Genomic DNA, 14,161 nt, shown 5'->3' with positions numbered 1-14,161 from the left:
TAGCACCTCCATCCATGCAGCATGCTGCTCCAGCCATGCTGTATCATTTTCTTGGCCGAAGGACAGCCTCTGGGACTTCTGGTGCTGCTCCGAGAGGCCTGTGGTCAGGTGGGAAGAACAGAGCTGCAAGTATCCAAGAGAACCAGGAGAGGACCTGCTGCTTCCCTCCCATGTGTGCCACCTTGGAAAGTCACCTCATCTCCCTGAGTCTCACTGGATGGTGACAGTAATCACTTTTGTAGGCCCTTGGCAGGGATTTTGGAATACAGCAGTTCCTGGCACACAGCAGGTGCTCAATAAACATGAGAAACTCCCATCAAGTCAGCATAGGAAAGACTGAGAATTCCAGCATCCTGGAGAGCCAGGCCTCCCCTGATGGGCTTGGGGGCAGAGCTGGAGCATGTGGGGAAAGGGGTAAAACACCTATAGCAAGGCTGGAGAGGGCTGTGAACCACCCGTTCTCATCACATGGACATAGCCTGAGGATGAGGAGAAGCCTCCAGGCAGGGGCTCTGATTTACCATCTTCCATGCCTGGTGCAGAGCAGGGCTCCACAAATACTGGTCACAGGGATAATTCTGGAGAAGCAGAGGACCCTCTGGCCAATGCAGGAGACCAGAGCTGCAAGCCCAGCCACCCAGCAAGGGCTGCCCTGAAGGAATGTGGAAACCAGAAGGATTTCTTTCTTTTCATTTTTTAAATATTGAGAGAAGCTGATCTTCTTTGTCTTGTGAAGGGTCTCTTAAGTGGTCCTCTTAGATATGCAAATGCAAGGCTAGAAAGCAGCCGGCCTCCTGGGATTCCTGTATAACAAGAATTTTTGCAGCCCTTGATGATGGATTTAATTTTTTACTGAGTGGCCTGGCAAAGATTGTGCCCTTCCTTGGCCTGCAGAAGAGGGGTGATTGGTTGAGACAGCTGGGGGAGGAAAAGAAATTTGTGGACCAATTTGCCCAGGTTTTCTGAAAGGAATGAGACGAATACACCAACACAGTGTTTTCACACATTTTTTGACAAGAAATATATATTGCATTGCCCCCCTGGGAGCCCAGGGCAACTGAAGCTGGGACTTCAGGAAACACTGCTATTCCTACATGCACTGCCTTCTGGCATGTTCTGTCCTATGTGAGTCTGCCTCCTTCTTAAAAATTCCAGACAAAGCCCCAGAATTGATTTCATGACCCCTCTAATGAACTGGTGTCCGTAGTCTGAAAAATGTTTGAGATTTGCTTTACAGGAGGTCTGCTGGGTGGATTGAGGCCTGGCTGTAGGAAGTGGGGAAATAGAGGCACTGAAGGTTGAGGGAGCCAACCTGGTATTGAGTAACTAGCAGGTGGGGGGACAGTGGGCTTCTGGAGCTATCCAACAGTAGGGCTGGGTCTGACTTGGCCATCTGAGGCCAACTCACCCCAGAAAATAGTGGTGGGGACATAAGAGCTTGCAGACTTTGTCCTCTAGCACAAATGTTCCCTGCCTGAGACCCTGCAGAGACTTGGCAGCCCTCTCCTTCCCCTGGAAGCAGCTCCACATGCTCAGCTTCCTATTTCAATACAGCTGTCATCTTGCTGGCAACACCAAGGCCAGCTTGGAAAATACCTGCCCTGTACCCACCATCCTGGGACAGCCCAGTGCCTTCATCTGGCAGAGACACCCTACCCTAGACTGAGCAGAGTGTGCAGGTGTTTTCAGAAGGCAGAACACCTTTGAGGAGCTTCAGTTTCTGCAGCAAAAACCCCAGGAACAAGGAACTTTCCCCACCCCAACATTCATCTATGCTTTGGACGGGGGCCCAGGACAGCCTCTGCCGGGCCATCCTGCGCCTTTCTCCTTCCACAGCTGGGTGGCAGCAGCAAGCACCCATGCTCCTCTTTCCTCAGGACAGAAACTCTCCCAATTCCCACCCCTCCACCTGTAAGCACCCTGGCCACAGCTCCACTGAGAAAGGGAAGAGTGTTGGGCACTTGTGTGCCATTCTCTTTTTTTCATATCATAGCCAATGCTGACAACCCTCAGGGCCTTTAGTCCCATTCATTGTCCACATGAACTGAGAGTCTTTCAAGATGGTGGAAGTTGGAATGCAATTCAGACAGCTTTGGCATCAGTTTCAGTCAAGGCAGTGTGGTGACAAAGCACAGCTTGGGTGCCAAATGTCCTGACTGTCCCTTACAGCACCTCACCCTCTGGACCCATGTGGCAGCCAAAGCCTCTGCTTCTCCTTGCAGCCGCAAAAATTGACTCAATTTCCCAGCCTCCCTGCAGTAAGACAGGGTCACATGACTCAACCCTGGTCAACAAAACACGGATAAGAGTGACAGGTGACCTTAGAGGCTTCTGTAGATGCTGTCAGCACAAGCTCCTAAAATCCTCTGAGAAACTTTCTGCTCCCTTTTCCTGCATCTGACAACAGAGGATTCAGAGGAGGACACTGAGGTCCTAGAAGGAGCCTGGGTCCCTGAGTGACCACATGGAACAGCCCACTCCCTCCTGCCTTTTCACGCTGACCTGTAGGAGCCAGTGACCTGAGCAAGAAGAGTCTTCTGCGGATTAAGCCACTGAGATTTGGGAGTTGTTAGATCAGCAAGCATGAATTACCTGATTAATGTACCCAGTTTCCTTATCTGTAAAAGGAGGTTATCAACATCGGTCTCCGGGTTGTTGTGTCAATGACATATGATAAAGTGAAAGCACACCCAGGATCTGACATGTTCTAGGTAACTGAGGTCCTTCCTTACAGCGTCAGCAGCAGCCGCAGCAACAACAGTGCAAGGAGCATTAGTTAACCCCGTGTTCACAGTACTGTACTCCCAGCTAAGTGAACCAGATACCAGACGGGCCTAGTTCATATATAGGGTCTCATGTTCTATAGCAGGGAGTTCTGGGAGCCTTAAAAGGTATGCAAGACTGACTGCAAGCTTTGTAAAATGAATTTTTCCTGTAACTGCAGACCATTAAGGTGATATCTGTAAATAGAATGCTAAGCTGAGGGGCCACACACAGTAAAAGTGAGGAGTAAGAAAGTAAGAATCACCCTGGAGCCAGACACCTCAATTCTGATTCTGACTTTTCCACTTACTAGTTGTGGAACCCACATAAGTCACTTAACGACTCCAAGCCTCAGTTTCCCCATCTGTAAAATGGAGATTGTGATAGCATTCTTGCAGATGTTCATGAGTTAATTTATGCAGAAGGCTCAGAATAGTGCTTGGCATACAGTAAGTGGCATGTATGCCACTAAGTGACTCCTGCTCAGGCAACCAAGACTGCCTCCCACCCTGAGAGCATGGTAGGGTCTGATGTCATCACAGCCGCTGGGAAGTACCTGTCCCCTTTGGGAGCTGCTGCTGCATTCATCCATGTGTCAAGGAGAGAGAGCCCTCTTGGTCCCAGAGCCTCCTGATCTTTCCCATGGTGCATTTCTCCTGGGGGTGGGGGAGGAAAGAAAGAAAGTCAGAAAAAGCAGGTGGGGGCAGGGTGGGGGTGAGGCTTGAGGGAAAGGACAATGAGCTTTGTAAATCCCTCCCTGGGCAGGCTGGCCAAGTGCAATGGCTTCAGGCCACATGAACAGCAAGAAAAATGTGGCCCAGGAATTTCTCCCCAACGATTCCCCTTGTCTTTCTCTGTGGGAATTTGGAGCTGCAGACACATTCCTTCCATGAACAGTGTCCGTGGCAGCTAAAGGCCCATTGGCCCGAGCTGGGGAACCTGGCTGGTGGGGCACCTCTAGAGCTCTGCCCCTACCGCCCCCCTCCGCAAGGAGTAGGCACTGCCAGTGTGCCAGAGAATGCACTCTCGCTGGCAGACCTCACAGCCTGTTCTGTCAGGGCCTGACCCCTCCTGGGCATGGCTCCTCTCCTGAGCCAAACTGCCCAGACAGTTTTCACAGCTGCTTTTCCACAATCTATCACCCAGAAGTGGAGACTAGACATCTTGGAGAGAATTTCCATCCATTCACTTTTTTTCTAAGCCAAGTACTTCCCGACTTAAGAGGAAACTACTTCCCAGATGCTCTAAAATTATTTCAAAACACTGTAGAGTCCACAGGCCAAATCTGGCTCACATAAAGTTTTATTAGAACACAGCCACAACCATTCATTTATGTATTGTTGATGGCTGATTTCACACCACAATGGCAGAGTTGAGTAGTTGCTACAGAGACTGTATGCCCCTCAAAACTTAAATATGTTTCCTATCTGCCCCTTAGAGAAAGTTTACTGACTTCTGGTTTACTCCTTTGTTATTCCACAAAGGATTTGAATGACCTCTATTGAGAAGACTTAGAATAAAATAGTGAACACAATAGTTAAAAATAATTGAGAGCCTGAGAAAATGCAAATAAAAGTAGCAACACAAAATCATGAACCACAGCACAAATATGAAGACTATTAGGACCTACATATTTGACAAAGCCAGGCTTTAAATTTTTCTTGAGTTTCCTGGAACCCAAAGCAGAAAGAGAAATGAGACAAATCTCATTGAAAGAAAGAAAAAAGAATACCTTATGGGATCTAGAGCTTTTTCTAGGACAACGCTGTGTGGGGCTCTTCAAATAGAAAAAGAGTAATATCCACCTTCCCCAGAATCATATACTTAGTTAAAAAAAAAACAAACAAGATGACAAAAAACAGAACAATGAATCTGCAAAATGAATAGAGCTGCAAAGCTATTGATGAGAGTCAGTACAGGGAGAGGGATTCGTGTTAACATGTTTGACCAGAGATTGAGCTAGATACCTAAATGCAAAGCAGTAGGATTCCATGCACTGTGTTAAAAGTGCATAAAACATTTTGAGAGACAGTGTGTAAGAGGCTTCATTTCTGCTTATCACTTCTGTAGATCTATTTGTTTCAGATCAAAAACTGGAGTTAACTAAGAAGACCCCCAACTTGTCACAAACTCACTTTGCAGTGCCTGGCACAAAGTAGGCCCTTAAGAAATTGCTCATGAAAAATGAAGAGGTGGTGTTAAAAGATAATCTTCCAATTCCAATGTCCGTGAGTCTGTGGTATGTGAACATACAGTTTGTGTGCACATTGAAGTTCATCCAAACTACAGATCAGAAATATGATGGGAGAAGGGGGCAGGGGCAGGGAGACAGGCCCAGATGAGACCTTCACCATCAAGAGGCAGGAGGCAGTCCATGGTTGTTAAGAAGGTGACCAGCAGTGTTCAGACTGTCCAGTTTGGAGGATAGGGTGGCTCTATCCTCTTCCTACCAGCTGTGTATCTTGAGAGCTCGCATAACCTGGGCAGGTGTCCATATCCTCACCTATAGATTAGATCTGATGACATATCATCCTTATGGGCAATTGTGAAAATTAAACAAGATTAATGCCTTGCCTGTGAGTTACTAGTGCCAATTAAAGGTATGTTTCATGATAAGCTGTCTACAAAGTGTCTTCATCATGCCTTTCTGCAATAAGCTCCCTCTACCAGAGACCAGGGCTGGCAAGAGACATTACTCTGAAAAGCTAGGAGCAATGACCCGCAGTCTCAACCCAGCACTCCACAGGGCTTGTCTTTTTTAACTGGAAGTCTCAACTACAGTTATGTGTGCCTTGTCCCATGGGGCATCTTATTCACCACCAAGTCCTGTTTCTTTTCCGTCCAAAATATTTATCATAAAATTGTTAAGATCGTCTAGAAAGCAAGATGGCCTGGGTTCCAATCTGAGCTCAGCCTCTAATTAGCTGTGTGACCTTGTGCAAATGATTTCACTTCTCTGTGCTTCAGTGCCCTCCTCTTGAAAGTGGAAATAACGATGACATTGAATGCATAGGATTGCTCTGAACCCTAAGTGAACATGCACATGTCAAACTCAGCCTGGCACATTGTCAGGGCCAGGCAGCACTAGCTATGATTATGCATGACTTCCTATGTTTCAGTTACCTGTAACTGCCTAACAGACTACACCAAAGTTTAACGACTTGAAACAACAAACATTTTCCTTTTTAAAAATTTTTATTTCAATAGGTTTTGGGAGAACAGGTAGTGTTTGATTACATGAGTAAGTTCTTTAGCGGTGATTTCTGAGATTTTGGTGCACCCATCACCAGAGCAGTGTACACTGTTCCCAATGTGTAGTCTGTTATCCCTCACCACCTCCCACCCTTTCCCCCAATTCCCCAAAGTCCATTGTATCATTCTTATGCCTTTGCATCCTCATAGCTTAGCTCCCACTTTTGAATGAGAACACACAGTGTTTGCTTTTTCATTCCTGAGTTACTTCACTTAGAATAATGGTCTGCAGTTCCATCTAAGTTGCTGCAAATGCCATTATTTCATTTCTTTTAATGGCTAAGAAGTATTCCATGGTATTTATATACCACATTTTCTTTATCCACTCATTGACTTATGGGCATTTGAACCGGTTCCATATTTTTGCAATAGTGAATTGTGCTGCTATAAACATGCATGTGCAAGTGTCTTTTTCATATAATGACTTATTTTCCTCTGGGTAGATACCCAGTAGTGGGATTGTTGGATCAAATGGTAGCTCTACTTTTAGTTCTTTAAGGAATCCCCACGCTGTTTTCCATAGTGGTTGTGCTAGTTTACATTCCCACCGCAGTGTAGAAGTGCTCACTTTTCACCACATCCACACCAACATCTATTATTTTTTTATTTTTTTATTATGGCCATTCTTGCAGGAATACGGTGGTATCACATTGTGGTTTTGATTTGCATTCCCCTGATCATTAGTGATGTTGAGCATTTTTCTATATGTTTGTTGGCCATTTGTATATCTTCTTTTGAGAATTGTCTGTTAGTGTCCTTAGCCCACTTTTTGATGGGATTGTTTTGTTTTTGTTGATTTGTTTGAGTTCCTTGTAAATTCTGGATATTAGTTCTTTGTCGGATGTAAAGATCACAAGGATTTTCTCCTACTCTGTGGGTTGCCTGTTTACTCTTCTGATTGTTTCTTTTGCTATACAGAAGCATTTTAGTTTAATCGAGTCCCATCTATTTATCTTTGTTTTTGTTGCATTTGCTTTTGGGTTTTTAGTCATGAAGTCTTTGCCTAAACCAATGTCTAGAAGGATTTTTCCAATGTTATCTTCTAAAATTTTTATGGTTTCAGGTACTAGATGTAAGTCTTTGATCCATCTTGAGTTGATTTTTATATAAGGTGAGAGATGAGGATCCAGTTTCATTCTTCTACATGTGGCTTTACCAATTATCCCGGTACCATTTGTTAAATAGGGTGTCCCTTCCCAACTTTACGTTTTGTTGAAGATCAGTTGACTATATGTATTTGGCTTTATTTTTTGGTTCTCTGTTCTGTTCCATTGGTCTATATGCCTATTTTTATACCAGTACCATACTAAAAACAAAACACATTTTCTTTATTTGCTCACTGTTCTGCAGTGTGACCATGGCTTGGCAGGGACAGCTTCTCTCTGCTCCACATGGTGTCACTTGGAGAATCTACTTCCAGGACAGCCTCACTCACAGAGCTGGAAGTCAAAGTGGTTGCTGCTGTCTTGGACTTCAGTTCTCCATTTGGCCTCTTTACATTGCTAGGTTGGGATTCCTGCAGCACAACAGTTTCAGAATGGTTCCACTAAACAAGGACAGGGAAAAGCAGAAGCTGCCAAGTTTTCTTAGGACTTTGACCCAGCATTGGTCCAGAGTCACTTCTACCACCTTCTGTCAATTAAAGCAGCTCATAGGGCAGTCTAGATTCAAGGCAGGGGGTTACATAAGATGCAAGAACTGGAAGCTGTGGTTGGCTGGGGCCCCTAAGCTAACGCATTGCCCTGCCTGGTCTCCATCCAAACCTGCTGTGTTCAGCCCACATCTCCCACCTGGCTTATGCCTTTTGCATCCTTGTTTTCTCTCTGCTCCAGTCTCCCGTTTCCAGTCCCTATCTCACTCTAGCCACCAGGCTAGCCAGTCAGAATCATAGGCAGCATCATGTCCCCTAGCCTAAACGCCATGCTGTGGCTCCCTCCACCCAAGTAAAGAGCTAGTTCTTAAAGGGATACTACTGCACTCATTGGAGGACTGTGTTATTCCATGTGAATTGCTATAAAGGGATACCTGAGATGGTCATTTATAAGGAAAAGAGGTTTATGTTGGCTCACAGTTCTGTAGGTTCTACAAGCATAGCACTAACACTTACTTGGCTTCTGGGGAGGCCTCAGGAAGTTTACAATCATGGCAGAAAGCAAAGGGAAGCAGGCATGTCCCATGGCAAGACAGGGAGAAACAGAGAGAGAAAGGGGGCGGGGAGAGAGAGAGAGAGAAAGGGGGTGGGGAGAGAGAGAAAGAGAGAGAGAGAGAGAAGGGGAGGTCCCAGATTCATGTGAAATACCAGACTGAGAACTCATTACTGCAGGGATGGCACCAGGCCATTCATAAAGGATCTGCCCCATGTAGAATTCATGGCTCAATTCTAGTTAGTTTGGGGTAATGATCAATTTGAGGGGTAGAGCTATGTTCATGGAATTTGATTTTTCAGACAAATTCTATGCTAAGTGACCCATGACCCAAACACCTTCCACTAGGCCCACCTCCAGCACTGGAGGTCACATTTCAGTATGAGATTTGGAGGGGACACACATCTACACCATATCAGGGACCATTCCTATGCCATCCCCTAAGGTGTTGGACTCCTCCTCGAAGCTCAGGTCCCACCTCAAAGCATTCTCCTCTGCAGAGTTTTCCTTACCACCCTTGGCAGACTGGCTTCCTGTTCCCTACAGCTCCCAGGGCAGCCTCCCATCTCCCTTCGTTCACTGGACTGGCTTTGTGTCAGGCATTCAGCTGTGTTCAGTCATCATTTGTACATGGGTGAAGGAAGGAAGGAATGATTGTTATAGACCCCTTAAGCTCTTCTTGTGACTAAGATGGTACATCCCCATTTCTACCCTTCCCCTGAGCTAACCAGGGCTGAGCTCACACCTGAGACAGTGCTGTGAGGGGGCGTTGGGTATTCTGGGGAGGGGCAATCCAGACTCCTGCATTGGGACTATGGAGGGCAGCTACTGAGTCTCCTAAGAAAATCCTTGAATGGCCTGGGGGATATCTGGGACCAGGGGCTCAGGATACACAGGCTTCAGGATTCCAGCAGCAGCAGCAGCACACCCTAGAAAGAGCTCTACATTCTCACTACCCAACTGTGGATCTCCCAGATAAATGGAATAAAGTGGTAGGAGGTAGACCTCTGGATGAATGGGGCAGCCTGTGTCCCGTAGAAAGTTTGTCCTCAAAGCTGGTATCCAGCCTCCTCCCAGAGCCCATTGTGCCCACTGGATATCCACCCTCCTGGTTCTAGCTTCACTGCCCTGTGCCTGGTGGCGGGCTGGAGGTTGGCCTTCTTGCTGGAGAACATGTCCCAGAGGCTCCCACCTCTGGCCCTTCTTTTGGAGCAAGGTGGCTTGAGCTCAGCTAGAGCCTTGCAGCATGTGTGGTCCTGATGTTTTGGCTCAATTCTAGTTAGTTTGGGGTAATGATCAATTTGAGGGGTAGAGCTATGTTCATGGAATTTGATTTTTCAGACAAATTCTATGCTAAGTGGGTGCTTTGCCAGTTGCAGCCCATGACTTTAGGCCTAACTGGGGAAATACTACCCATTCCTCTGTTTTTTTAAACATTAAACCATCCATCATCTATCCTTTTATTCACCTATGAAACACACCCATTTAACTATCCCTCCACCTATCTGTCAATCTATTCACCTATTCATACCTCCATCCAACCAACCATTCATCCACCCATCCATCCATTCACCTATCCACACCTCCATTCAACTATCCATCCATCCACCCATCCATCCATTCACCTATCCACACCTCCATCCAACCAACCATCCATCCACCTGTCCATTTGTGTATTCACCTGTGCACACCTCCATTAAACTAACCATCCACCCATCCATCCATCTATTCACCTATGTATACCTCCATCCAAACATCCATTTCTCCATCCATCCATCCATCCATCCATCCACCCATCCACCCATCCATTTTGGCTCTGCTGCTTACTACCTCATTGGTCTTGGGCAAGTCTCTTCACCTAAGAACATTAGTTTCTTCCTTTGTAAATTGAATCTCATGGCATCTGCCTCACGTTCTGTGGTTAACTGAGATAATAACCTTTGTGAGTTGCCTGGCACATGGTGGGAAACACATAGGGAATGTTATTTTCCTTCCCCCTTGAGGAAGAACACACAACTAGAAAACTATAAAAAGACAACGTGTAATTAGGAATTAAAGTGTGTGAAACCAAAGGCAATAATACAAGAAGCCTTGCCTTCCTATTCGTCTGCTGAACTGCTTTGGGAGTTGATATTTAAAGCCACTTTGAAAAGTCTAATATCCCAAAATATATTTAAACGGTTCAATGGGGACGTTGACCCTTTATAATAGGCTCATTTGAAACGATCCTGCTTTGCTACTTCCTCTTAGAAAGATAAACAAGCAGCCCACAATGGCCGCTGTGATGTTTTCTTTTAAATCTTGCTTTCCAAATGTAGGACTTGGCCGTTGGACAATCACCCGAGGGGCTCGCTCCCCGCAGATGCTCTCCCTGAATGCAGGGAGCTCTAGCTTGGAATTCCTGGGGCCTCATTAAGCCCGCTGTGACTAAGTGATCTTGCCTGGTGCTAAAACTGTTTAAAATGACTTGGCAGCAACCAGAAGTCAGGTCTCTCTGTTTTTTCTCAGTTACTCTCTCTTTGCAACCCCCGCCTACATGTCACGAAGTGAAAACATCTTTCTTTCCAGATCCAACGCAGGACAACCCTTCGCTTTCCCCAAAGCCTCACCCTGGTCTTTCTGAGGAGTTAAAGGAGAGGGAGGGAGGCAGAAATCTGCCCTGCTGTTGTTAATCTCTCCTTTGAATGAAGACTTAACTCCTGGGAAAACCTTTTCCCTGCTCTAAGTCATTCTTTCCTGCCCCCACGTTTATTTAACTCTTCTGCTCCGAGCCTTGGGCAGCCTCTGCCTTCCATCTGCCCTTACTGAGATTCTCATCTGAGACTACCTCTGTACTACCCAAATGGAATTGGGGTAGGGAGGGAGGGAGAAAATTCCAATCAAGTCAAGGCCACCAGAGCTGGACCACAGCCCTGCTTCAGGGTCAGGAACAGAGCCTCAGAACTGGGGAGTGAAAAAGAACCCTACTCTGTGCCAGACACTTAAAAATATAATTTATCTCAATCAAAGTAAATTGATTATTTACTTTCATGACACAATAATACATGATTATGCTTTCCTTTTACAGCATGAGACCATTATAAAAAAAGCCAGAGTCTCTCGACACCCACTTTACTCCATTCTTGTTCCACCCTCTCCCCAAAGGGAACCACTCTTGGTTTCCTGTTTTCCTCCCATATATTTTTCTAGGCCCAAGGGCCTAGAACAGAGCATGGCATAGAGTAAACACTATAGTAATGTTTTGTGAGTATGGGCATGTGTTTTATGTAAGTGCCATGAATCCGTACATCTCAAACATTCAGCCACAGCACTCTCCTTTTATATCATATTCTATCTTATGAAAATTCCAGTGTATTTGATCATTCTTTTATTTGTTTGTCTCAAGACAGAGTCTCACTCCGACACCCAGGCTGGAGTGCAGTGGTGCAATCTTGGCTCACTGCAACCTCCACCTCCCAGGTTCAAGTGATTATTGTGCCTCAGCCTCCCGAGTAGCTGCAACTACAGGTGTGTGCTACCACATGTAGCTAATTTTTGTATTTTTAGTAGAGATAGGGTTTCGCCTGTTGCCAAGACTGGTCTCAAACTCCTGGGCTCAAGCAATTCAAATACTTGGGTCTCCCAAAGTGCTGGGATTGCAGGCATGAGCCACAATGCCTGGCTGATAATTCTTTTACTGATGAACGTTTTGTTGGTTCCAATTTTTTGCAATCACAAGCAAGGTTGCCGTGAATAGCCTACAGACTTTCCTGGGCATGTGGGCACACATTTCTGTGGGGTGCATACTGAGAAATTAGATAGCTTGGTCCCAGGTGATCAGCATTTTTAGTTTCAATAAAGCAGCTTCCATGTTACCTTCCAAGGTGATTGCACCAAACACACTCTTATGAAAAAGTGCCCAAATCCTCGCCAAGACTTGATGATGATAGCTCACACTAGCAAAGCGCTTAGCTACAGGTCACTTGGGTTCTAAGTCCTTGTATATATCAGCTCATTTAATTACCACAACCATCCAGTGAAGCAGTTTCTGTTATCTTCTTTGTTTTATAGGTGGGGGAACCGGGCACAGAGAGCGTTTGAATAACTTAATTCCATCAAACCCTTAATTTGTGCTAAGTGGCATCTGAACCGGTATCATTTCCCTCACTTTTCAGGTGAGGAAACGGTCTCAGAGGGAGATGACTTATCCAAAGTCACACAGCCCATAAGTAGCCCACCAGGTTTGAGGGTAGCCTGGGCAAACACTCCCTCTTCCTACATCTGCATGGTACAGGTGAGCTGGGAAACTGAGAACTCAGTGGCCCTGAACACCCTCGACCAAGTTACCCTTGAGATGACCGCCCAGAGGATGCCGCTGGGGGGACGGGGCGTCTCCCTTGCACAGCGAGGGCACCTCTTCTTCTCATTCTGCTCGGGGAGACCAGATCGGTGTGGCCCCCCACCCGCTGCTTGGCTCCCGGGGAGACGGAGGCAGCCCCGGCTCCGCGGCGCCCCCTGGCGGCACCTGGGCGAGCGCGCGGCCCGGCACCCCGGGAGAGTAACGGGCTTTGGGGAGGGCGCCGGCGAGGGCAGGGAGCGGCGCGGGGCCGCCCCAGCGCGCGGAGATAAAAGCGGGCAGAGGCGCGGCGGGCGCGATCTGCGCGTTCTCCTATTGATTAGCAGGGTCTGCCCGGAGGCCGGGATGCCCGCGGCGCGGGGCCGCGGCGGAATGTGAGGGCCCGGGAGCCGCGGGCCGGCGGCCCTGCGCACCCCGCGCCGGGCTGGGCACTACCCGCTGGCCGGACCTCGGCCGCGCCGCCCCGGAGCGCAGGCGGCAGGCGGGGACAGGAGCGGAGCAGCGGGGCCGCGAGCGGCTGCCATGGGGCTGTGCTGCTGCAAGGACTGGAAGGGACACCTGCGAGCGCCCAAAGGTAACTCGGGCGCGCACGTGCGCCAGGCTCGGGAGCGCTGCGCCCCGCTTCCTGGGGCCGCCGCCGGAGGCTGCCAGTCCCGCCTCGGGGACTCGCCACCTGGTGTCCCGGACCGCCCGCACCTGCCTCAGCGTTGGAAAGGGCTCAGGTGCGGCTGCTGCTCCCCTGAGTCTCCTAACTTTGGAAGGGGAGCCTCCCCCTGACTCGGGGCGCGGGGGAGGGTCCTGGGGCTCCTTGAGCCCAACTGGGGGTAGGGAGTAGGGTCCGGCCCCTGGGCGGGAGTGGGTAGAGCCTAGGGGAGCGTGCGCCCTCCAGGGCCCGGAGCTGGCCGTGGCGCCGGCTGTAGGTCCGCCAAGTCCACGGCTGGGGCGGTAGAGCCCCCGGCGCCCAGACCCACCCGCAGGTCTCTGCACCGCGCGCCCGGCGCCGCCCCTGCGGCTTAACCGCCAGGAGAGGGACCATTCATTCTCGCCCGTCTCTGTCACAAACTTGGACGGTGGGGCCCTGACTCAGAGTTTTCCAAAAGTCGCGGTGGAACCTGCGAGCGGAGCTGCTTGAGGAATGCAGCAGTCTTGGAGAGGGCCCAAAGCCCAGAAACACGCTTAGGACATTGGCGGCCGCCGGAGGTCCGGCCTGCCGGGGGCTGGGGCCCGGCTGACTTAACCCTTGACTGACTGAAATGATCTCCGTTGTTCGTTGGGAACAAAGTGGCACATCCCTTTCCTGCAGCGCTCCCTAAACTCACCTGACCCTAACACTCACTTGCTGCGCTTATTAAGCATGCAGATTCCCAGGCCCCACCCCGGCCTGCTGGATAGGTTCTGGGAAAGGCCTTGGGAAACTGTGTGTTTAAGAGTTCCCCAAGCGACTCCCATGGCCAGGTGAGTCTGGGAAGCCTTGCCTGTAAACCGTATAGGGTAAGGCAGGCTCTGCCAGGTGAGCACTAGGTCTTCTTTCCTCTGAAAAGTGCATTCTGCATCCAGATACAGAAAAGGTATGAATGTGTAAGGCAGCTTTCGACCTTGTCCAGGTGAGAATGATGCCATTAGTGTACAGGCTGGTTTCACTAAGGGTTTGAAGTAGCTTATAACA

The 14,161-nt window shown here is 48.4% G+C and overlaps 1 protein-coding gene across 11 annotated transcripts in view; it reads left to right on the top strand.

Annotated features, from left to right (window-relative positions):
* The window catches only part of ARHGAP22 (Rho GTPase activating protein 22), a 214,178-nt gene that overhangs the window by 128,257 nt on the left and 71,760 nt on the right, over positions 1 to 14,161 (top strand). Inside the window, exon 1 of one of the 11 annotated variants that reach the window (XM_032266839.1) lies at positions 12,845 to 13,069. The exons of the other annotated variants lie outside the window; for them this stretch is intronic. Within the exon in view, the coding sequence (XP_032122730.1) occupies positions 13,018 to 13,069 (52 nt within the window). The 5' untranslated portion in view covers positions 12,845 to 13,017. Of the gene's footprint in view, positions 1 to 12,844; positions 13,070 to 14,161 lie in introns of those variants that run through there. 11 annotated transcript variants of the gene reach the window in all.

This window comes from Sapajus apella, unplaced genomic scaffold (genome assembly GCF_009761245.1).
Source record: "Sapajus apella isolate SASKATOON/1434 unplaced genomic scaffold, GSC_monkey_1.0 scaffold161, whole genome shotgun sequence".
NCBI lineage: Eukaryota > Metazoa > Chordata > Mammalia > Primates > Cebidae > Sapajus > Sapajus apella.
This window is presented reverse-complemented; position numbering and strand designations above follow the sequence as displayed.